This window comes from Salvia splendens, chromosome 9, assembly GCF_004379255.2.
Source record: "Salvia splendens isolate huo1 chromosome 9, SspV2, whole genome shotgun sequence".
NCBI lineage: Eukaryota > Viridiplantae > Streptophyta > Magnoliopsida > Lamiales > Lamiaceae > Salvia > Salvia splendens.
Window position 1 is genome coordinate 8,563,607 of NC_056040.1, and position 24,083 is coordinate 8,587,689.

The 24,083-nt window shown below is 39.2% G+C and overlaps 4 protein-coding genes and 2 non-coding genes across 7 annotated transcripts; 4 read left to right on the top strand and 2 right to left on the bottom strand.

The window, feature by feature from the left end:
- Nucleotides 1–3,856: 3,856 nt before the first annotated feature.
- On the top strand, nucleotides 3,857–3,928 carry TRNAP-UGG. Its single transcript has one exon. It is a non-coding gene; the product is annotated as a tRNA-Pro (tRNA).
- A 96-nt stretch (nucleotides 3,929–4,024) lies between these two features.
- Nucleotides 4,025–4,795, top strand: LOC121746530 (50S ribosomal protein L12, chloroplastic-like). Its single transcript, XM_042140411.1, has one exon. It carries the CDS (start codon nucleotides 4,078–4,080, stop codon nucleotides 4,630–4,632), a length of 555 nt encoding a protein of 184 aa, XP_041996345.1. The 5' UTR covers nucleotides 4,025–4,077; the 3' UTR covers nucleotides 4,633–4,795.
- Nucleotides 4,796–10,832: 6,037 nt separating this feature from the next.
- LOC121749106 lies at nucleotides 10,833–13,247 on the bottom strand. The gene has a single exon (XM_042143709.1). It carries the CDS (start codon nucleotides 13,245–13,247, stop codon nucleotides 10,833–10,835), a length of 2,415 nt encoding a protein of 804 aa, XP_041999643.1.
- LOC121749924 lies at nucleotides 12,580–12,686 on the top strand. The gene has a single exon (XR_006039728.1). It is a non-coding gene; the product is annotated as a small nucleolar RNA R71 (small nucleolar RNA).
- A 3,894-nt stretch (nucleotides 13,248–17,141) lies between the features above and the next one.
- LOC121748495 lies at nucleotides 17,142–20,542 on the top strand. 2 transcript variants are annotated; one of them, XM_042142890.1, is made up of 3 exons: nucleotides 17,142–17,302; nucleotides 17,610–19,002; nucleotides 19,081–20,542. In XM_042142890.1, exons 2-3 carry the CDS (start codon nucleotides 17,688–17,690, stop codon nucleotides 20,298–20,300), a joined length of 2,535 nt encoding a protein of 844 aa, XP_041998824.1. In that variant the 5' UTR covers nucleotides 17,142–17,302; nucleotides 17,610–17,687; the 3' UTR covers nucleotides 20,301–20,542. The 2 variants fall into 2 exon arrangements, with proteins under 2 accessions (XP_041998824.1, XP_041998823.1); XM_042142889.1 differs by having other exon boundaries at nucleotides 17,610–20,542.
- A 227-nt stretch (nucleotides 20,543–20,769) lies between these two features.
- On the bottom strand, nucleotides 20,770–22,750 carry LOC121746916 (universal stress protein A-like protein). Its single transcript, XM_042140879.1, has 4 exons — nucleotides 22,467–22,750; nucleotides 21,509–21,630; nucleotides 21,272–21,390; nucleotides 20,770–21,136 (listed from the first exon to the last, which is right to left on the bottom strand). Exons 1-4 carry the CDS (start codon nucleotides 22,654–22,656, stop codon nucleotides 21,028–21,030), a joined length of 540 nt encoding a protein of 179 aa, XP_041996813.1. The 5' UTR covers nucleotides 22,657–22,750; the 3' UTR covers nucleotides 20,770–21,027.
- Between the last annotated feature and the right edge of the window lie 1,333 nt (nucleotides 22,751–24,083).

The window sequence follows — 24,083 nt, forward strand, 5'->3', positions numbered from 1 at the left end:
CCGTTAAAACTTGCGATCTATTGGACCTACACCCTCTACATGCATGTAGGACTCAAGAACATGGTCAAAACGGATAGGATGAGAAAAAGTGAGCAATATACCTTCTTTGACACAAAACGAATCGGTAGAAACGAAGAACGAAGCGATTCGTTGGAGATTCTTGAAGATGCTTTCAATGGTTGCAAGAATAAGCTTTAATGGAAGATTTTTGGAGATGGGAGAGTGGGAGAAGATGAAAAAAACGCGTGGGAGAGGGAGAGAGTGAAAGTGGCGAAAATTTGTGGAGAATGGGGGCTAGGGTTTGATAAATTGGTATTTATTTGCTAGGTTTAATCCATAGGTAAATTAAATAAATAAATTGTGGAGAATTAAAATATAGGCTAATGAATAAAAATCCCACAATTAAAAGAATAAAATAGGCTTGTGGGAGGTGAGGGAATTTCGAAAATTCCATGTACACAACAAGGAATTTATTTGGTATTTTCTTGGAGATTATATTCATAACTTAGCAAATAAAAATAATGAATATAAGGGAAAAAATAAATTAAATCTCCAAGTAGGAAATAATAGGGTAGTGGATGAAAATTTCAAGGACTTTGCACAAGGAAATTATTTAAATCCCCAATTAAATAGAATAAGATTTAAATTAGGTAATTTCTTTAGGAAAAAGGCTCCCATAAAAATAGGCAACAATTAATTAAATTCCCACAAGGAAAAATAATGCAAAGGAGGCGTGTGACATGAAAGAAAAGTAGAAGAAAATATTCACATCCCCAATTAATTAGACATGAGAATTTATTTGAATAAAAAGGGATTCCACAAATTAGGAAACAAATAAAATATTCTCCAAAATTTATTGGAGGGGGCCGAAAAAAATTAGGCTCAAATAGCCAAGGAAATATCCCAACTCTCTATTTATTTTGGGTGAAGAAATAAATTATAACATGGTTTAATTGGATTAAATTCAAAGGAAGGGAGTCAATAAAGCACCAATTAAATCAAATGAAAATAATTCTTTCCCCTATAGGAGATTTTCGAAAACTCCCAAGGAAAATAAAATGGAGTTCAAATTTCATGTAGTACAATTTAGGGGTCATTTGGTTTGGATTTAATTTGGATAAGTATCCCAAAACAATTAATTAAATCCACGAAAAGAAGTACTATTTCAATAATTAGGAATGGCCGAAAATATCAATGAATCGACTCGAGAAAGGATAAATGCATGATCCTATTAATTATTTCCCCTCATTGGAAAAATATAAAACTCAAGCTCATCATTCACATTAAACACGATAATTTATTCGACGCAAAGTCACTTCAATCACATAGAAGCAAAGTTTCAAAATTCCAAAATTCAAAAATTCAAACGACCTATAAAAAGGAGTCACAAAAGGTTGGGATGTTACAGCGGAGGATTAGGAGGCATTAGTTTTTATTTAAATTTATGTAATTTTTTTAAATGTATTTTTTATAAATTATTGTACTTTTTGAAATTTTAATAGTAGTATTCAATTTTCCTGTATTTATCTCGTAAATTAAATTCCGTATGTTGCTACAATTGAAAATTAAATTTATATAATTATTATTAGTGATGAGGATAGGCTATGTGAGGGCTATTTGATGTCCAGTTGCATGTCCAGATGAAGTGGCAGGAGGATTTTAGTGCTAGATGATGTGGCAGTGGGAAGGCTATGTGAGGGCTATGAGAGGTCCTAGACCATTGTGGATGCTCTGAGACTGGACTTTACATAGCCCTCACATAGTTTTCACACTGCCACATCATTAGCACTAAAATTCTCCTGCCACATCAGCTTGCCACATCAACTGGACATCAAATAGCCCTCACATAGCCTTCCCACTACCTATCCACATCACTAATAACAATTATATAATTTAATTTACAATCGTATCAACATACGGAATTTAATTTACGAGACAAATACGGGAAATTCGAATAATACTATTAAAATTTAAAAAGTACATTAATTTAAAAAAAGTACAATATTTTAAAAAAAGTACAAAAATTAAAAAGTGGAGTACAATATTATTTGATTTTTATTCAAATATCAGTGTGCTTCTTTCTCAATATTTCTCTTATTTTTCTATTCAACCTCTCCAGTCTCCACTCTCTTTAACTTTTTATTCAACATTATCCTGATAGCGCTAATGTTGTCGTTGTTGCATGCCTCTACGTACCATTGCTAAGTGCAAGGTTTCAAATTTATACCCATCTATACCAAACTTAATTCGTACATGCGTAGGGTTGATCCCAAGTACATACATTACGTGCCTAAAACTTCCTATGACATACATGGGTTTGGTGATACAATGATGATCGCCAAAATTTGTGAGATATAATAACAAAAAGTTAAATTGAAAGTGAATTTTTTTCTGCTATGTACTCACAAATCATGTTACTATAGATTGATTTAGATATACATGTACATTAACTAATAACAATTCACATCATTTGAAAAATTATACTCCTCCAATTAGTAGAGATGAAGATAACCCACGATTTCAATGCAAATTTAATATTCAATCTAGCAAAACTCATATTTTCATTTCCAACCACGCAATTAAGTTTTCCTAGTGTTAAAAAGTTGTCACGAGAGATGTTCGTTAACATACAACAATTAACTCTAGTGAATTCGAAATGGTCACATAACATTTCATTGGTTTGGGCAGGTCCACGTTTCACAACGAATTATGCTAATATTTTCTTGCATTTTCCATGATTACGTCGGAAGCAAATACCGAACTAAATTTGGGATATATGGACACGTATAACAGTGGCAAATCTATTAATGGGGATTTTGAGTAATTGCTTTATTTAAATTGGACCATGATTACCAATGGCATTGCAAATATTTAAGTTCGACATTTGCCTAACTCTAAATCCCTCATAGTCATAGGGAAATATTCATGTGGTTTGGCCGGATACACAAATTCACACTAATTTATCTTTTTTTATAAATTAAGTCGATTAGATTTATTTTTAAATTCATTCAATAATATGTTGTAGGTATGTAATACGGATTATTAAATACTAATAAACACGTATTGAATATTTTGTACCCAGTAGAATAATCCATTAGATTGAATTTTTAAGTCTGGCATCATAATTTTTCTATTTGCACATACTTACTATAAGGCGATTCATTTATGTTTTTTTAAAACTAATTACAACACGGTAAGTAAATTAGATTACTACCACCAACCTAAAAGAAATAGTAGAATATGTGTTTTTCTTTTCAATGCAGAGATAAAGAGATTATAGCAAATAGAGAGTGATTTAAAGAGAAATAAGTGGGAAAAAAATGAAGATATTTTCGTTTTGGGCTTTTATAGTAGCAGTATCATACGGATCAAAGCCCCTCGTATTGGGCCAGAAGATTGCTTTAAGTTTTTACCATTTTCCTTCTTTTCTTCATGTAGCGGAAGAGCTGAAAATGCTCTTATATCTTTTGCTCAATGAAACTTTGACATATCCTAAGATGTGGAGTACTATAAACTGCGACAATATTTAAATTTGAGCTTAATTTGTTAGGCTGATATTTAAGTGAAAGTAGATAATAATCAACAGTTCATTGGACAGTTCCTAACGAAGAAAATAAAAATATACTACTAAGACTAAAAATACATATAATGTATATGGTCGATTATGAAAACAGTTGTGTATAATCATGTATATGATCAATTCTATACTTTTCCCAATTGTAATAGCTTAGATTTGGCGATGAATCCAATATTTTGGACTCTTTGTTGCACAACAGTTGTAGTTAATTCACTTACAATTTTTATCTGAAAACAATAACAATAATAAGAGTAAATATATCTTTAATTGTTCAACAGAGGGCATTTGGTCTAGTGGTATGATTCTCGCTTTGGGTGCGAGAGGTCCCGAGTTCGATTCTCGGAATGCCCCTGATATTTTTTTTTTGTGAAATTGGAAGGGTACGTTAGTAATTACACAGTGGAATTTGCAATACTCTGGTGAAGTATTTCATCTCCAAAATCCTTATCCTATCTTCTCCTCGCACTTACCCTATCGCAGTTTCGCTACAAATCTCCTCCATGGCTTCAACCACGCTATCCTACGCCACCCTCCGCTCCGCCGCTTATCCTACACTCCCCTCCGCCACCTTCCCCAAGCAGCCCGTCGAATTCCTCTCCAAATCCGCCCCCAAACCCCTCCGGCGTCGCGCGCAATTCGTCCGCCCTCTCGCCGCCGTCGACGCCCCCGAGAAGGTCGTCGAGCTCGGCGACGAGATATCGAATCTGACCCTTGCCGACGCGCAGAAGCTCGTCGAGTACCTCCAGGACAAGCTCGGCGTTTCCGCCGCGTCGTTCGCCCCCGCGGCGGCGGTGGCAGCGGCTCCCGCGGCGGGTGACGCGCCGGCGGCGGTGGAGGAGAAGACGGAGTTCGATGTGGTGATAGAGGATGTGCCGAGCAACATGAGAATCGCGACGATTAAGGTGGTTAGGGCGCTGACGAATCTGGCGCTGAAGGAGGCGAAGGAGCTGATTGAAGGCTTGCCGAAGAAATTCAAGGAGGCAGTTTCCAAGGAGGAGGCTGAGGAAGCTAAGAAGCAGCTCGAAGAGGCAGGCGCCAAGGTCTCCATTGTTTGATTTTCACGGTAAATTTTCACTTTTTTCTCTTCAATTTGGTAGCAGATGTAGATGCAGTAATATTGGGGATTTGTAATTTCCGTTCCTTTGATTTACTTAATTATGAATTTTGGCATTTGGATACTGAATTCGGGTTGAAATATATTTGCAAACTTGTTATAAAGATGAAGCCATTGTCCCTTGTATTTCTATAATTCATTGCTGTTTAATCTCTGGAAATTGGAGAATTTGTGAACTTTGAATTTGTAGCGTTAAATACCAAGATTTGTCTCTTTTATGTTGAATTTGCACAAGCATGTACACATAAAAAATACTGTGTCAGTTAAAGTGTTGCAATGAGCCATCAACGGGAGAATTAGTCTCTGGCAATTGGAGAATTTGTCAAGGCAATAAAACGCAATTAAATTAGCTAAACGTTTCTTCTCGATTCAATAGATTTAGAATTTATGTTATCACCAAATAAATGTAAAGTTATTGTTGATCCATTTGAAAAACATTGAAAACTAAGCAAAAATACGAAGTTTAGATGAGAATTGACAAAAAGATACTCCTTACATCCCACAATAACTGTTACTCTTTTCCATTTTTGTTTGTCCCACAATAATTGTCACACTTCATTTTTACTATAAACGGTAACTAGGTCTCATATTCCACTAACTCACTTGACTCACGTTTTATTATAAAACAATATAAAAAAGTGGGTCTCACATTCCACTAATTTTTTCAATTAACTTTTCTTTACATTCCTTAAGGCCATCCACAGTGGGGCGGACGACGGACGATGCGTCGTCCGCGCCCTAAGCTTAGTCCGCGCACGATAGGGCATTGTCCGCGCCATCGTCCGCCCACTATGGGCGCGGCGGACGATGTCACGGACGATGCAACGCGTTTTTTTTAATTCGAAATTTGTCTATTTAAACTTCGATTGTCATTCTATTTTTCATACAAACATTTCTCGCATCTCTCATTTCTCTCATCTCTCACGTTTCTCCATTTCTCACAAACCAAAATGAACCACGACGACGACCAGAGTTCCTCGGATGACGGTAGTCCGACCTTGACACGAGCCTTAAATGCACCCGTGCACGACGCAATGGCGGAATGCTTAGCCAAAATAAAAAAGACATAATTAAAATCCTAAAAATTAAAAATTACATAATTAAAATCCTAAAAATTAAAAATTACATAATTAAAATACTAAAAATTAAAAATTACATAATTAAAATCCTAAAAATTAAAAATTACACAATTATTGGCTAATATTACCCGAGGAAGACTACGCATCCGGCGGCGCCAACCCCAATTGTTTTTGGAGACCCAATATCATGGTCTCGTGCGTTTGAAGTTGCGTGGGGGTCATAGATGACCTATCGGCCATATTGAGTTGGGCCAAAAGGGCCCACAACGAGTTGTTCGGGGGTGGAGGTGGAACATAGGGTGCGGGTTCGGGAGCGGGGCAGATGGAGTCGCGGCGCGACGGCGTTCGGCCGCCGCCTTCTTCCTTCCTTGCGGTCGGCATCGGGAACCGCTTGGTCCGGCGTCGGGGCTACCCAAGTTAGCTTCGGCGAGTTGGCTAGCCACTTCTTCGCCGGCGTCGGATAGGGATGCCGACCGTGACCGTTTGGAGGAGCCGCTAGAGGAGGATGTTACGCCTCCCAGATACTTCGGGTGCGTCCTCGTTTCCTGCCAAACATTTAGGTACTTGAACGACTTACCGTTCATGGATTGGTAGGTGCTCAGCGCCGCAGTGATGATGTCGACCTCGCTCCGGCCGCTCCCGGCATTCCGCGACTCCTGGAGGAAATAGCCATTGAACTTGCCAATTTCGTCGTTGGCTCGGCCGATGCAGTGGCGCACCATACTCTCGTTGCGCTCGATCGTTCCCGGCGGCCGGTTTGCATTGTACCGCCGAGAGACGAGCCACCAAAAGTGATCGCCGGATTGGTTCGTGCCAACCACCGCATCTTCGGATATTTCCAAGTACGCCTTGAACAATCTATCCATCTCTGCCGGTGAGTACGGTGTGCGGACACCGGCGCGAGATGGAGGAGTCGGAGTTTGGGAAGGGACGGGAGGCCTAGGCTGCGGTGTCCACCCGTATCGCCCATCGGAGCCACCTTGGTCGTCGACCGGGTATGGCCGGTAGCCACTCGGAACGCCCGAATCTTGGTTGAGAGGAGGAGCCGAATAGTCCGTTTCCGGACTAGGAAACGGTTGTGAACCGAACCATTCGGGGTTCCAACCGTGGGAGCCACTTGGGTTATCGTCGTGACCGGACATAGTGGTGTTGTAGGGTGTGAGAGAATGAAGATGAAAATGGATATGAGAGATTGAAGATGAGAATGGAGATGAGAGAATGATGATGAGAATTGTGTAGTTTGATGTGAATTTTTTGGAGTGAAATTGGAGGTATTTATAGATGAAAGTGTGTATTTTTGGGGTAAAAAAAATTAAAAAAAATTAAAAAGTGGGAAAAACGGTTATAAACGGATATAATTTTTTTGGAAAGTGAATTTTTTTATATTTTTTTATCGGTTTTTAATTAAAAACCGATTTTTTTTTTAAAAAATAATTTAAACACAACGGCTATGCCGTTGACGAATGAGGGCGCGCCACGTCAGCTGCTCGCTGGCACGGCGCGAGCGCAGCGGCGACGGGTGGCGTCCGTGCCAGCAGCGCGGACCGCCGTGGCGACGGACGCCACCGTTGTGGATGCTCTAATGAGAATGCACGAGACGGCGCACGGCTTTCCTGGGATGCTAGGGAGCATAGACTGTATGCACTGGGCGTGGAAGAATTGTCCTACGGCTTGGAGAGGCCAATTCACTAGTGGATACAAGGGCAGCCACCCGACGATGATCTTCGAAGCCGTCGCTGACCATCGGCTCTGGATCTGGCATGCTTACTTCGGTGTAGCCGGGTCGAACAACGACATCAACGTTCTCAACTCATCCACCCTCTTCACCGACCAATGCAACGGCAACGGCCCGACCATCGAGTTCACCGCCAATAGGCACCAATACCACATGGGGTACTACTTGTCTGATGACATATACCCAAGGTGACCTGTTTTTCTGAAGACGATCAGCTGCCCAATTGGTGAGAAGAGAGTTTTATTTGCGCAAAAGCAGGAGGCGGCGCGGAAGGATGTGGAGCGGGCATTTTGTATGCTCCAAGCACGATGGGTGATGTGTAATTATCGAGTTCAATTATCAAGTGTATAATCACACAAGTTTAATTAATTAACTCTAATATTACAGCAATACTGCAAGAATACAGTGTCGATTGTAATATTTCGAGTGTCGATCCACAGGGAAGGAATTGATTATTTAATTCTAAAACAAAGAAAAGACATACTAAAAGATGATTTGTTTTGTAGATTTTGATTTCTAAAAGTTGATGACAAAATACTACTGCAAGTTAACTAAGGAAGACTTTTCAAACAGGAAAAAGACGTCACTCCAAGTTGCTCACGAGGCTTGTATTATTCTACACCGTTAACAAAGAAACATACGAAGGGATTAAAACATCAACCTAATCACGTACACTGAACATGTTTGTGACGTATAATTCACAGTCAGCTGAACACTTGTTCCATGAATTAATTTTCAAAGATATTAAATTCCTGCGGAAGCGCGGGAATAAAAGATCATCTACTATAATCACCTACTTAATCCACCATCAACTTATCCTCTGAACAATTCTAATTCGATAGCAATCCAACAATCAATCATTCCTAAACTATGTTAAAGAGACAATAGCAGAGGAATTAACATCACTATGTTATTAGCAAAAAACATAGTGAATAAATATTGAGCACATTGTTGGACACAAACATATGATATCAATGGTGTAAAAACATCCATACAAGCCTAGATTACAACTTGGAGCAACATAGGGAGTTTAGCCTAAACACATGGTGAAATATGCAACAAAAACCGTAGGAAGCATGCTCTCGTTGAGTGGAATTGAGATTCGGAAACGAAGCGTCGCAATGACGGTCGAAACTTCTCTGAAATTCGCCCCCTAAGTCAACTCTCTTCCCACAATTTTTGTTGAATAATTAATGCTCCTCTCTCCTGACACCTTTTTCTTTTTCTCAGACTCCCCAGCCGTCCACCACCTTTTCTCCATTTCTTTTTGTCAATCAATCAATGCACCCCTCACGTCACACATCCATTCCCAAAACTGCAATATTGCAGTTAAAAAAAACTACCCGGCCGGGTTGTATTTTTGGGCTGAAAAATAACCCGGCCGGGTGACATAAAATCGACCCCTCCTGGACTTTCCATGCCTCGCGAAAATCACCCGGCCGGGTTGTATTTTTGGGCATGAAATTAACCCGGCCGGGTGGCCACTTTTGAGAGCTTTCTGCACAGCTTTTCACCCTCCGAGCTTCCTTCTTTGTTTCACCATTTACTCCTCTTCCTACACCATAAAACACACTTTTGCAAGCATCAAACTATATAAATCATGTAAAGTTATGGGAATAACAATGTAAATTTGATTCACATCAAATACCCCCAAACTTATTTACTTGCTCGTCCTCGGGCAAGATCATATAAAACACAACACTTTGAAGCTCAACTCACAAAAGTTTTTTCCAAGAGTTTTCAAAAGAATGAATCACGTAGAGACATGAATGACAAAGTCTAAACCCCCAACAATTTCAATCAAGATCTCCCACTCTCATGAACCATCACTTATCAACTTAGAACTTCAAGTCAAGGTGCTTTTCAAAATAAGTCCAAGCATGTGATCATACAACTCAAACCGTCATCATTGACTCGTCAAGCATTACTTACCACATAGACTCGCGGATTTCAAATCAAACTTCATTAACTCTACCAAGTTATTTACAAAGCATCCACAAGCGTCAACAATAAGGTCCAAGGTCTTAATTCAAGGTTGTAATGGGGCTAGGGATGAGGTAAGATAAATATGGATAGTGAGCTCAAAGGCTACACATTTGAGTGCCAAATTCTTCCCTCCTACAACTTCCTTCCAAAGATCAAACAAGATAAATTTTACAACCAAACTCACACTCCCCCAAACTTGAGTTCTATTCTAGACAAGATTACATCAAACAAATGTAGAAGCTCTATCTTTATTCCATCAAGCTTATTCTTTCTTTTTTTTTCTAAACAAGACCTCGACTCTTGCAAATTTAGAGGTCGTCTTTTTCTTTCTTTTTTTTTTTTTTTTTTCTCTTCTCTAAGAACTTCATTCTTTTCACTTATACATTACATCAAGTCTAAAAATGTCTACACTTTTGCAATACACCACCCAACACTCAACATTCAACCACCAAGCTCAAACTAGTATTTAGCACCCAAATAGTAGCAAGGTCTTTCGATGAGACTAAAATGAGGCTTATTTAATTGGCTAAGTGATAGGCTAAGTGTTTACACAAATAATAGGAAATTAAGCTCAAAGTGGCTTCTAGGGGATCATGTGTAGGACTAGGCATGTGATCATTTGGCCATGGAGTTCATCCTAGTGCCTTATCCTCCCAAATCGTTGACACAAATGAATACAAGCACGCAACTCGATAAAACAAATCAATCCAAAATAATTTCCACAAGACAAGCGATTTTCATACTCTCCTCAACTCAAGAAATCGATTGTAATCACAACATGTTCTTTCAAATAAATTCATGCACGAATTCCATTCATCCTAGGCTTCAAAGATCAAGTAAAATCAAGCAAAATTCCCAACCAGAAAGCCGAAGATCTAGCATGCACCCGTCAATTACTTGATTCACACACTTTAGCAAAGAATACACCCAAAAACATGCATCATGCATAAATCAACCCCCCAAACTTGAATGCATCATTGTCCTCAATGCATGCAAAGAAGAACATTAAAAGTAAAGGGATAAAATACTCCCCCAAACTTGGCATGATGTCCATAGTGCATTCGGGTGGGAGGGCGGGTGTATCTCCAATTGTAGGTGTACTCTCTCATAAGCTCCAATGTAAGCCCTTTCTCCATGTTGCTCCTACACAAACAACAAACAAAAACAAAACACACAAAAAGAACACTCAATTCAAAATAAATGTTGGAGGAAAGAATTGAGCAAACAAAACCTCCAACATATGAAACCAAAAGATAAAAGAAAGATAAAAACTTGGGTTGCCTCCCAATCAGCGCCTTTATTTATAGTCGTTGGCTCGACCTTCTTCATCCTTGTCTACCTCTATCCAGGCTCCAATAGGCGCTTCCCCGCCTTCTCTTGCTTGATCACCACATTCTCTCCATCTACTCGAAACATGACCGTATTTGTCTTGGTCTCTATCACAACATCACCGGTTGCTAAAAATGGCCTACCAAATAGGATAGGCATATCCTTGTCCTCTTCCATCTCTAGGACAATGAAGTCAACCGGGAGTACAAATCTATCAACCTTCACCAAGACATCCTCGATGATACCTTTTGGTTTCACAATTGAATGATCCGCCAATTGTAGGTCAATGTCGATTGGTTCAATCCTCGCTTCTAGACCGATTGACCGTGCGGTTTTCAGAGCCATCAATGATATTCCCGAGCCTTGATCAAGTAGGCATTTTGGGAACTTCTTATCTCCCATCTCACATGGGATCACACAGCTTCCAGGGTCTCTTCTCTTTGCCGGCATCTTTCCCTTCACAAATTGTGAGCAAAATGCGCTCAATATCACCACACCATCGTCTTGTATCTTCTCCTTTTTCGCAACAAGATCCTTAAAAAACTTGGAGAATTTAGGAAAGTGTAGGAACAAATCCACCAGGGACACATCTATATTAACTTTCCTGATAATGTTCATCATCCAATCGAGTCCTTTCTCTTGAATTATTTTCCTACCCTTCTTCTTATTCTCGACTGGGAAAGGTGGTGGCGGGATAAAATCTGGAAAATTAAATGGACACTTCGGGTCCATTGCCGGACTTAGTGGATTCTTCTTGTGGATATCACTCATGGTTGACTCTTCTTTTTCTTGTTGACATTCCCTAGCTTCGGTAGTAGCCCACTCAATCCCCTCGTCCGCCCCTGCGTGCGAGGTTTGTGAGCCAAACAACTTGTCCGCCCCTGCGTGCAAGATGTTCGAGCCATTTTGTGCATCTAGCATGATTGGAGACTCAAGATCCTTTCCACTTCTTAACTTAACTGCCTTGCACTGTTCAAAACCTTTAGGATTGGGCACCGTATCACTCGGGATAGCATTAGGAATTCTTGTGTGAGATGCTGTAGCAATCTGCCCAATTTGAGTCTCGAGATTCCTCAATGTAGTCTCCATCTGACCAAACTTCTCTACCGTCCTTTCTTTGAAGCTCTCATTCTCCTTTTGACTCTTGGTCATGAAGGAGAGTATCTGTCCCAATTGATCTTCTACCGATGGCTTCTTCTCATAACCCGGGGGTTGAGTGTTTGTCCTCCATTGGTTCCCCGAGTTGTTGCTAGGACCACTTTGATTCCAGTTCGATTGCTGAGGCCTCCAATTCTGCTGATTGCTGTATTGGTTGCCTTGGTTAAACCCTTGGCCATTGTTGCCAATGTAGTTCACATCCTCGATTGGTGGTCCTTGAAGACTAGAACATTGATCAGTATGATGCCCTCCTTGGCACAACCCACATCTCATCACCGTCACAGCTTGGGGTTGAGGAGTCAGTTGAAGAGATTTAACTGCCTTTGTCATCGACGACATTTGAGTGCTAATGTCCGCCAGTTGAGCCTCAATTGCGGTCACTCTTTCCGCATCCTTGGTAGCACCAAATGTATCTCCCGCTCTATCAGCCCCTCGCCTTGGATTGTGCCAATTCCGTTGATTGTTGGCCAGCCTTTGAAACAAAGCCCTCACCTCATCGTGAGTTAGATCATCTAGGTTCCCATTCGAACCTGCAGTCACCAATCCCGTGCCTTCACTGTTGAGTCCCTTGTAGAATTTCAAAAGGTCATGCCCCGGAGCTAGTCCGTGACTTGGGCATTTCCTTATCAACTCCGTGAATCTCTTCCAGGCTTCCGCGAAAGACTCGTCATACTTCTGTCGGAATGAAGTGATCTCATCTCTCAACTTCTCAATCTTCATAGGAGAATTGTATTCCAAGAGGAACAACGTCTTCAACTCTTGGAACGTTGCTATGTTGTAGCCCGGGAGTGAGTCATACCACGCTCTTGCGTTCTCCCTCAACGAGAATGGAAATAGGGCCCTCTTAATCCGATGATGCTCCACATTTGGAGGTCTATGCGAGTTTGTCAGCTCATAAAAGGCATTGAGGTGGCTCACCGGATCTTCCTCATCCCGTCCGTGGAAAAGATTTCCTCCATTCACCAAACTAATGTAGTGAGGTGGAATGTTGACGTTGTCGTTTGCGTAGGCACACTCCCCTGGGTACTCAATTCCCGATCTAAGAGTGTCGCCAAACCTCACAACGGGTGGTGGGACAGCGTTGTTGTTATTATTGTCGGCCATCGACTCAGCTTCCAGATCACTGTCACTATTCTCAAACAATGGGTTATCTCTGATTGGACTCGGCGAATCCTGTTGAATTTCAAACCCGGCTGAACTTCCTGACCCTTTCCTTCTTTGATAACAGAGTAATCCGAAAGGCGGTGTACCCTGAGATCTCGTGTGCATTCACGACTTTTTTTTTTTTTTTTTTTTATCTACACAACAGAAAATACACCAAGCACAAGCACAATATATTTCCTAATTACCGAAAGCGAGACCTCTCGACAACTTCGGGGTAAGTACTATAAAAAGTGTGTGCTTAAGTGAAAAACTAAACTACCTAAAAACTAAACTAAGAGTTAGCTAAAAATTACCTAAAAAAAACACTCCTTCGTCTTCAAGTCCGGACGTGGTAGATGGCTATCACACCGTAGAACACGAACAAAGTACCTAAAAAACTCAAAAAGAAAAAATCAAACAAAATAAAATAAAAACTAAAACAATTAAGCATAAACAAGCTATTGCCTCCCTGGCAACGGCGCCAAAACTTGATGTGTAATTATCGAGTTCAATTATCAAGTGTATAATCACACAAGTTTAATTAATTAACTCTAATATTACAGCAATACTGCAAGAATACAGTGTCGATTGTAATATTTCGAGTGTCGATCCACAGGGAAGGAATTGATTATTTAATTCTAAAACAAAGAAAAGACATACTAAAAGATGATTTGTTTTGTAGATTTTGATTTCTAAAAGTTGATGACAAAATACTACTGCAAGTTAACTAAGGAAGACTTTTCAAACAGGAAAAAGACGTCACTCCAAGTTGCTCACGAGGCTTGTATTATTCTACACCGTTAACAAAGAAACATACGAAGGGATTAAAACATCAACCTAATCACGTACACTGAACATGTTTGTGACGTATAATTCACAGTCAGCTGAACACTTGTTCCATGAATTAATTTTCAAAGATATTAAATTCCTGCGGAAGCGCGGGAATAAAAGATCATCTACTATAATCACCTACTTAATCCACCATCAACTTATCCTCTGAACAATTCTAATTCGATAGCAATCCAACAATCAATCATTCCTAAACTATGTTAAAGAGACAATAGCAGAGGAATTAACATCACTATGTTATTAGCAAAAAACATAGTGAATAAATATTGAGCACATTGTTGGACACAAACATATGATATCAATGGTGTAAAAACATCCATACAAGCCTAGATTACAACTTGGAGCAACATAGGGAGTTTAGCCTAAACACATGGTGAAATATGCAACAAAAACCGTAGGAAGCATGCTCTCGTTGAGTGGAATTGAGATTCGGAAACGGAGCGTCGCAATGACGGTCGAAACTTCTCTGAAATTCGCCCCCTAAGTCAACTCTCTTCCCACAATTTTTGTTGAATAATTAATGCTCCTCTCTCCTGACACCTTTTTCTTTTTCTCAGACTCCCCAGCCGTCCACCACCTTTTCTCCATTTCTTTTTGTCAATCAATCAATGCACCCCTCACGTCACACATCCATTCCCAAAACTGCAATATTGCAGTTAAAAAAAAACTACCCGGTCGGGTTGTATTTTTGGGCTGAAAAATAACCCGGCCGGGTGACATAAAATCGACCCCTCCTGGACTTTCCATGCCTCGCGAAAATCACCCGGCCGGGTTGTATTTTTGGGCATGAAATTAACCCGGCCGGGTGGCCACTTTTGAGAGCTTTCTGCACAGCTTTTCACCCTCCGAGCTTCCTTCTTTGTTTCACCATTTACTCCTCTTCCTACACCATAAAACACACTTTTGCAAGCATCAAACTATATAAATCATGTAAAGTTATGGGAATAACAATGTAAATTTGATTCACATCAATGGGCAATAGTGAAAGGGCAGGGCCGTCTCTGGTTCAAGTAAGTCCTCACCGATGTCATGTATGCGTGCATAATCTTGCACAACATGATAGTCGAACATGAAGGTGGGAGCATCACCGATTGGACCGATGATGAAAGTGCATCTAGCTCCTCCAGCACGGCGACCGAGCCCTCCGCTCGAGGATTACCGATGGGCTTCAATGAGGATCTATCTAGACAGGCCTCAATGCGCAACCAACACGACCATGTGCAGCTCATGAACGACATGGTTGAAGAAGTGTGGGCACGTAACCGCCGTCGCTGAGTTTGCGTATTTTTTTTGTAATTTGTATTGTAATGTATTACTTTTATAAATGAAATGAAGGTTTTTCCCAATTTTTGTAGTTATTTAAGTATTCAAATAGAATAAAATGCTTAGAGCGCCCCACTGCAGGTGGAATGACATGAGGATAAAATGGTGACGTGGTGGTGCATAGGGCGGGCTTTAGGGCGCCCCACTGTGGATGCTCTAAAATACATGCCAACACCAAAAGTGACAATTATTGTGAGAAGGGGGAATAATTAAGTTCAATAGTCACAAAAAGAGCAAAGTTCAAATGTTCAATAATGACCATAGTAATTCCTAAGAACTTATTTTCTTTAATTGTAAAACTTATGAAAATAGTCAGTGAATTTGAACCTACTATTTTCAGCACTGATATCAAATGGCAATTTTTTTGTATAACTATAAGAAAATCAACAATGTGTCAACTCTGTCAAGTTTACAAAATTATACTCCTATGCAAGTCAACCTTTTCAGTTTGTGTTAAAATCCCCCTTCACTTACGGCATCTCTATATGTGGAATTAAATAAAAGATTATTACTTTTAATAGTATTTTCTAGGAGTAATTTTTATTCTAAAATTTATTTTTTAACCCAAATATATAAAATTTGGACTTTAGTAATTTTTTCAAAATGAAAAATCAAATTTGACGTGACAAAACTCATGTATTGTTGTCTGCACCGAGAAAGTACGTGTAATTATTACTCCCTTTGTCACGTATTAGGAGTGGCATGAATAACCCCGTCCCCATTTTCCGACCCCAAGTCCCCTCCGCGTCATCATTCCTCTACAGTTGCAGTCCAGACCCCAACTGCTCTAACCCTGCAGGTCACAACCCGGGTCGCAACTAATAAATGACACTATTCACAACTTCAACCTATTTTACACGTAAAATAAAAAGCGCCGGAAATTTATAACACGAAAAATTTCATTTATAACGCTAGAATTTCATTTATAACGCGAGAATTTCATTTTTAATACAAATACAATAAATCATAACCTAAAAAATATAAAAAAATTAGATTATTAAAAAAATGCAAAAAAAAAAACAAAAAATGCAAATCTGCCCACGTCGCCCCTCTCCCTCTCTTCCTCCTCCTTCTTCCTCCTTCTTCTTCCTCTCCCCCTCCCTCTTCTTCCTCTTCCAAAATGTAAAAATTCAGAAATTGCGGCCCGAACCCCCTCGCCCCGGAAGCTCCAACGCCGGCCCAGGCCGGGACGCGGGACCGTCACCGAGCCGCAAAAGCGGCCCCGGGACTGGCCTGGGCCGTGACTCCACCTCCTCCAACGCTTGGGACGGGCCGGGACTCGCGAGATGCGGCCCGGCCCCTTGCGTTATTCATGCTCTTAGTTTTCATATAGTCAAGATCATATTAGAAGTTCTAATTCACTCATTCCATAAATAGGAGTATTCTAATAAACCTATGTTTTATTAACCTCTTCTTACACATATTTTATTATAAAATAATATATTATATAAATGAGATTCACACATTTCATTATTTTTTTCACAAATAATAATTTATAGTACTATTTCTTAAAATTTACGTCGAAATCAATCGGTACTCCTCATATGAGAAGGATGAGTAATTAATTAGAAATTAGTAGGGGTGCTAAGTAATTAATCATAATTATGACATGTGGAAATCATTCAAATGGCATTGGAAGACCACCGCCTGCACTTAAAATGGGTCGGGTTCCACTGCAGCTGGTGCAAGACACCGTCGCAGTGTTGTTGCATAGTCAATGATATCTTCCAATAGCACTTCAACAGATTCAAATAGTCCAACTCATAAGTTGTGTTTGGTGCACCGCGCTCCACTCAAACATATCCCTCAGCTTTTATTTATTACAAAATCCCTTATTTAATTCTCTCTCGAAAATAAATAAACTATTATCGATTTTCATTTCATTTTGTCCGAGAAAATATCCATAAACCCTAATTGTTAAACTCATGCTACAGTCACAAACGCTTTCCTAGAATTTCTCTCTGCGTAGCTATTTTTTGGAGAAGATGCGTGTCTGAGTATTTGACAGCGTAAGTTAATAGCTCAATTTCCCCTTTCCCTCTTTTTGAAAAAAAATATTTTCTTTCTCTGCTTCAGTTCTTTTGAATTTAGCTCGTTCTGATTTGGATATGATTTATTATTAAATTTTTTAATCGATTTTTTATGTTAGTGAGGTTTGCTGTGCCTCTGTGTTAGTTTAGGGATTTGAACATTATCTCGGGCGTTTCTTTGTTTCAGTTTATTTGGTGATATTGCTAGTTGATGTTTAGTTATACCTGCAATTTACTGCCTTTAATTCGGTTTTTATTCCTTATTTGTTGGTTTATTTTATTGCAGTTGTAAATGTCCGAGAGCTTCTGGTAATATTTTGAAACGGAGAGAAATTTGGGGGTTTTTTGGATTTTGAGTATAAAAATGGCAACTTTAGAAGATATTGTTGCTGCAACAAAAATCCTCTCTGATGATCCCGACTCCGAAATGGGGGTTTCGGATTCTAAACCGAAAGAAGAGCGAACTAGTGTTTCTAATCTGAGGAAATGCGATGGTGGTTCTGATCCTGATGCTATTGTTAGTGAACAAGTTGTGCAGACTGAAGTTATTGTGGAGTCTACATTTGATGCGAATGGTTGCAATCAGAATAATGAAATTGGTGAGAATTCTTTGGAGGAAACAGGGGAATGTATATCTACAGGTGATAAGGAATTGGATGGAAGTGGGACTGATGTTATGGATGTGGACGGAGATGGATGTGAAGGAGGCGTTGATGATGATAAGATGAATGATTTGGAGATGAATAAAGAGGAACACGGGTTTCGTGTGGGGGATTTTGTTTGGGGTAAAATCAAGAGTCATCCGTGGTGGCCGGGGCAGGTGTATGATCCAAAATATGCTTCAGAGTTTGCTATGGCTCGTAAACAAGAGGGTCGTCTCCTAGTGGCCTTTTTTGGGGATAATTCTTGTTCTTGGTGCTCTCCATCACAGCTGATACCCTTTGTGGATAATTTTTCAGAGATGTCGAAAGGTAGTAGTTCTAAGAGCTTTCTTAATGCTGTACAGTCTGCTACGGATGAGGTTGGTAGGCTGTTGGAGTTAGATATGAGATGTAAGTGTATCTCTAAGGAGAAGAAAGACAATCTTGCTAAGCCAGAGGTGACGAATGCTGGATTGAAAGAAGGGGTTGTCTTGCCAGAGGTAGATATTTGTCGACTTCCCTTCCCCAAGTATGAACCTGCAGATGTGTTGGATAAAGTCAAGCAGTTAGCAAATGTGGTTTCTGTGGGAAATGCTCTCAACCTTGCTGTTTTGAGGAGTTGGTTGTCTGTGCTTTATTATTATAAAGGTGGTTATATGCTGTCTGCGTATCACGAGCCCTTTGATATTGAAGGTTTGGAAGACAAGAATCAAGGCAGAAATGGGGCTGGGGTTGATTTCAGTGTTCCGATTGAAGTCCCTATCCTTGGCCCACAGGACGATGACTGGCTCTCTACGCCCACAGCTCGTTCTGTGAACTCACGCTCTCCGTCGGAGAATAAGGTTTTGCATAAAAGGAAGCAGAGAAGTGTGGCTGAGCTCATGGGAGAAAACAAAAAATTTAAGCCGGAAAGTAGGAAGCTGGCAGCTTCAGATAAACAGGGCACAGATGTCGAGAAGTCCACGACCACCCGGAAGAGGAAGAAGGATAACAATGGAGAACTAAAGGGAGCTGGCAGTGAGCACCCTTCTTCAACAGGTAAAAGAGGTAGGAAGAAATTGGCAGATATCTCAGTGTTGTCCCCTATGATAACAGATGCAAAAGATAACGGTGCAGATGGTGTAAACGGAGGCAAGTTGTCACGGAAACCAAAGGAAATTAATGTTTCTGCTACTGAAGATGCTTCTGAAGCCAAAGATGACTCAGATACATTGTCTACCCCGAGGGAGAGGAAGAAGAGCAAATACTTATCTCCTCCGTATACAAATCTTGCATGGAGAGTGGGTAACGCGAGTTTTAAGTCTGCAGCACAAGCTGAGAATGGTGAAGCTACCAAGACGACTGAGGCTGGAGAGCGCACAGAGGAACAGGAAACTGCTACGTCTCAGTCTGTGGATGTCGGGCTGACAGGAACTGTTAGTACCTCTGTTGACACTGATACGCATATAGTCAAGGATGGTAAGAAGCTGAGTTTCTCTGTGTCCGATGTTGATCTTCCGGTTAATGAACTGCTGTTAGAGATACAACACGCAGCTCTCGATCCATATTATCTAAGCAAGAAAGGTTCCCTTGATACGGTTTGGGCATTTATCTCTGCACTCAGAAACTCAACCTACTTTCACGGATCGGACTATAAAATATATCTCAATCGCAAAACAGGTAAAGGGAAATCAGTGCCGTCTGAGCTAAGGGATGTAAGCCACGAACTAACTGAGGAGAAAACAGACAACAATTCGCCCGACCAGGATACTCTTGTAGCATCAAAGACACCTAAGAAGTCCAAGAAAGCTGTTACGGCAAGTGTCGCGAAAAGTAGCAAAGAATCTGAAAAGGGCAAAACTTGGCCATGCCTTAATCTGTCTTTCAAACCTGGATTTCCTCTGCCTTCAAAGAAAGAGGTTGTGGGGATGTTTGGCAAATTTGGGAGCCTCAGCACGAGAGAAACGAAGGTCGAAAAAGATAGTAACTCAATCAAGATTGTGTACAAGAAGGACTCTGATGCAGAAGCAGCCTTCAAATCATCATCAAGCCAGTGTCCATTTGGTTCAGAGAATGTTAGCTACGCGTTGCAGCGGTCTCCAGCTGGTTCAAAGTCGCGTAGATCTCATCCAAAAGCGTCGCCGCCTCCTAAAACAGCTCCTGAGAATCGGGAAGCTGAGAACTTGGTTTCGGATCTCAATACCATCAAGCAGAAGCTTGAGATCACGACGGCCATTGTGGAGAACTACCATTCGAAATTCTCATTGGAGGACGAGTCGGGGTTGAAGGACGAAATGAAGCATCTGATGGAGAAGATTGAGACAGTTGGCGACATGGTAAGAGTTATTGCTGAGTAAAGCTCATCGTGATCTAGTGTTGGTCTGCAAATGCAATTGTTGTAGATGTTTTTGGTTGAGTTTGATGGAACACAAGAGAGCACCAATTTTATTTATTTTTGTTTTGCTGTTAGCATTTTGTATATTGGCAATAGGATAAACAGGGGTGTAGTGTCGTTGCTTGTATGAGGATTAAATTATTGGCTACGCCCTGCTGCTGCACCTGCTCTATCATTCTAATAAACCTAGGTTTCGCTTTGTTATTTTATTCGTTTTTTTATTTGCATTTTCTGGTTTTTGTGTAATGTTGTGCTCCGAAAATGATTATATCCAATTTACCGTCAAGCTAAAAATAATTGTATATATCAAAATTCTAAACATGCTCCTTAAATATATTATCAAAATTATAAGCTTGAGCACAACAATTGGTTTCAGCTCTTGCTGCTGGAGCTGTGAAATGAGAGAGAAGAATGAGTGTCGATCATCAACATACGAGACCTAAACGTGATCATCTCAATAAACTGAAAAGACGACAATGATATTGTCCACAATCACAAATCTTGCTCACTAATACTTTACAAGGCACTCAAACTGGCTTAATATACGAGGAACAGACAAATGGTCAAGACTCAACTCAGTATCAGAAGTGCATAAGGAAAGAAGAGAAAAACAACATCAATCAACTTACATTGAATAGGATAGATTAATATGTCCCAATTGATCGCCGATTAACAGGAAGCAGTAGCACTCAGTCGTCAACAGGATCCTGAGGAGTCTGAGATGCATTGCGCTTGATTGCCATCACAGGGCAATCAGCATGCTTCACACAAAATTCACTCACAGTTCCCACAAACACCCTGCAAAACAGGTCACAAATTCAATGCCAGAGTATTAGGAAAAGCTGAATCTTCAAACTAAATACTATAATTTGTCATCATGTTGGGGAAAATTCACAATGAATATCGGATTAGAATCACAATAAGCATGCGTACTTCTGGAAAGGTCCAAGACCTCTGCTTCCCACAACAAGAAAATCTGGCTGGACATGATTAACTTCATGGCAGATGACTTCTTTGGGATCACCTATCTTTATCCATGCTTCACAAGCAACCTACAAAAATGTTAGTATAACTACATTAGTCATGCAGGTGAGCCAAAATACACTAAAATGAACAATATGGAAGGGGAGGGGGAAGTTCTACATAGCCAGAGTCAGATTGCCTTTATACCCCAATTTCATGACAGTGATTCACGAAGTACTCCAAAAGATGAAGACCTCTGATCTTATCTCTACGCTTCATCGTCCTGAAATCTTCTGGGGATGCAAATATGCTATCCACATCATCGAAACCTATACGAGTTGAGTAATTTAGCATTTTTCATCAATCTGCTCAACAAATTAAGAAAACACACATCTAAAAATTCAAATTTTCTTTTGTTTTTGAACAAGAGGCAAACTTCAGAGATGTTCGCGAATTGATCATGTCAATGAGATAACTGGTAGCACTCTAGTAAACATCAAAATCAGGGAAGAAAAGCAACTTGAAAACATATGCACCCAAACAAAGATTGGCAGAGAATCATTCGTGAAATATTCTACATTCAAAGTAATTGATCATTGTTTAAGTCAAGTACCTATTAATTCGGAATCTGAAACATAACAAATATCAAAAATGAAGAAAAAAACAGATAAGCGAGAACAGTAAAAAGAAGTTAGACACCAATTTCATGTATAAGCGCAACATAGAAAAATTATACTACTAGTTTTCAAACATTTCGAACTCAGCTCTCGGCAAATAATTATTCAAAAATCATGGTTGGAAGTTAATAACAATGGCGACGATTTGTTCTCACAACTATCTGATTGCTCTAATTCGCCCAACCACACACAATGGAACAATTACAATACAATAATAAAAATGATTATAACTTGATCACGAAATAGATCGACAAATAAGAAGACTCGGGAAAAGAAAGAATCTCCCTATTCCAGCTTCTTCGTTAAGCAAACAAATTTCAAAAAACAATCTAAGCACATACAATCCCTAGCTAAACCAAAAGCACATAGTTTAACTTAATCTCAATGAAGTAGACAAATAAGAAGCGATAATCACAGAATCAAAACGCCTGCAAGTACGAAAACTTCAAAATACACCAACATATAGCGAAAATTCGAAGAATTAGTACCGTCTTCGTCGGGGACTTGAACATGAAGTAACAGAAGCTTGAAATCGGAAGTGTTGGTGCGGACGATTTTGTTTAGAGTCCAGTCAAAAGCTCCTCTGCTGCTTATGGAGGCGTGGGGATAACCTTTGAGAGTTGACTCGTTCACCGCCACCATTATCCGAGTCGGCGCAGTACCTTCCGCCGCTGCCATCTCCGATTCTCAACTCACTACTCCTCTTTTCCCTCTCTCAAATCAAATGCAGAAAGATTGTGCAGTACTCTACAATCAAAATTAGAGTCGATTACTCTCTATTTCATTTCATTTCATTTCATTTCAATTTATTCGATTTATAGTTTCCATATATTTTCGAATTTACCCTTCAAAAAATTCACCTGTCACATTATTATTATTATTATTATTATTATTATTATTATTATTATTATTATTATTATTATTATTATTATTATTATTATTCCATGAATAATAGTTTCATTTTACAAATTTAGGATAACCACAAAAAGTAGTTTCATTTCGAAAAAAAAAAATTTCACATATTTTACAGTTTAGCCATACGTTTTTCCTATCTCTTGTATTTTATCTATCTTTTATACTTCTCTCTTATTTTATTAATTTCTTATTAAAATTCATGTCATTTATAACTATAATTATTTTTTTATGGACCGAGAGAGTATTATTTTCTTTCTTATTCCATGCGATCACCTTGGCAAAATTTCAACACGTAAAATATGATGACCAATTTGTCATCATTTCTTGATAAAGATGAGTTGGTTATAATCAATAGATGGATGATAAATTTATGTAGTATCATAAACCAATCATTTACAGTCCTCTTTCTATAACTTTTTCTAAAAACCATCAAAATTGTGAAGGGGGAATGTCCACCATCTTTAATAGTAAGTGTAAGGTTAATTTAATCATTTAATTTAAGAACAATTATAGCCAAATCTAAATATATGTAATCTTGGTACGTGACATCATTGAATTGTAGTTTCCTTCATTTGGAATTCGCAATTGTTAATATTTGCGTGCACTCATTTTCCATCAAACGAAATTAAATGTGGTCCTGTGGCAGTGTTGGTGAAGATAGTGAAATTGAGAGAATAAAATAAATTGAAGTTTGAAAAAAGAAAAACAAATCTAATCTGTATCTAGTAAACAAAATTATCCTTTTCAATTATTGGCCGACATAAACTTGTAAATTCTTATTACACAACAAAGTATTGCCACATAATACAAAAATATTGTTAATTTTATACTTCAACAACAATTCAATTAATATAATGTGAATGTAAATTGTTTGTTCATAGCTTTACGTCATTAAATTCTTTCATTCATATTCTATTTTAATGCATGTTTACTTATGAATTATGATGTTGCATTGTAGTAATTGCTTGTTCTTGGTGTTGCAAAAATGAAATATGCAGAAAGCAAAAGATTTCTATAGTTATTAACTAGTTAGAAGACTAATAATACAAAATGAGGTCAAATATCCGCTTTGGAAATTAAAGTTTGATTGTCACCTCGCATCGTTAAGACAAAAGGTCAAAAAACACACATTGATTTTTTTTCAAATAAAAGAGAGAAAACTCTCATTAATACCGTGTTTATTCGTTTGA

Excerpts from the sequence above, each read along its gene's own strand:
- LOC121748495 (XM_042142889.1), top strand. The coding sequence starts at position 17,688 with ATGGCAACTTTAGAAGATATTGTTGCTGCAACAAAAATCCTCTCTGAT.
- LOC121746530 (XM_042140411.1), top strand. The coding sequence starts at position 4,078 with ATGGCTTCAACCACGCTATCCTACGCCACCCTCCGCTCCGCCGCTTAT.
- LOC121746916 (XM_042140879.1), bottom strand. The coding sequence starts at position 22,656 with ATGGCAGCGGCGGAAGGTACTGCGCCGACTCGGATAATGGTGGCGGTG. Across the intron at positions 21,391-21,508 it reads ATCACTGTCATGAAATTGGG|GTTGCTTGTGAAGCATGGAT; the intron begins GTATAAAGGCAA and ends ACATTTTTGTAG. Across the intron at positions 21,137-21,271 it reads GGTCTTGGACCTTTCCAGAA|GGTGTTTGTGGGAACTGTGA; the intron begins GTACGCATGCTT and ends CCTGTTTTGCAG.
- LOC121749106 (XM_042143709.1), bottom strand. The coding sequence starts at position 13,247 with ATGCACACGAGATCTCAGGGTACACCGCCTTTCGGATTACTCTGTTAT.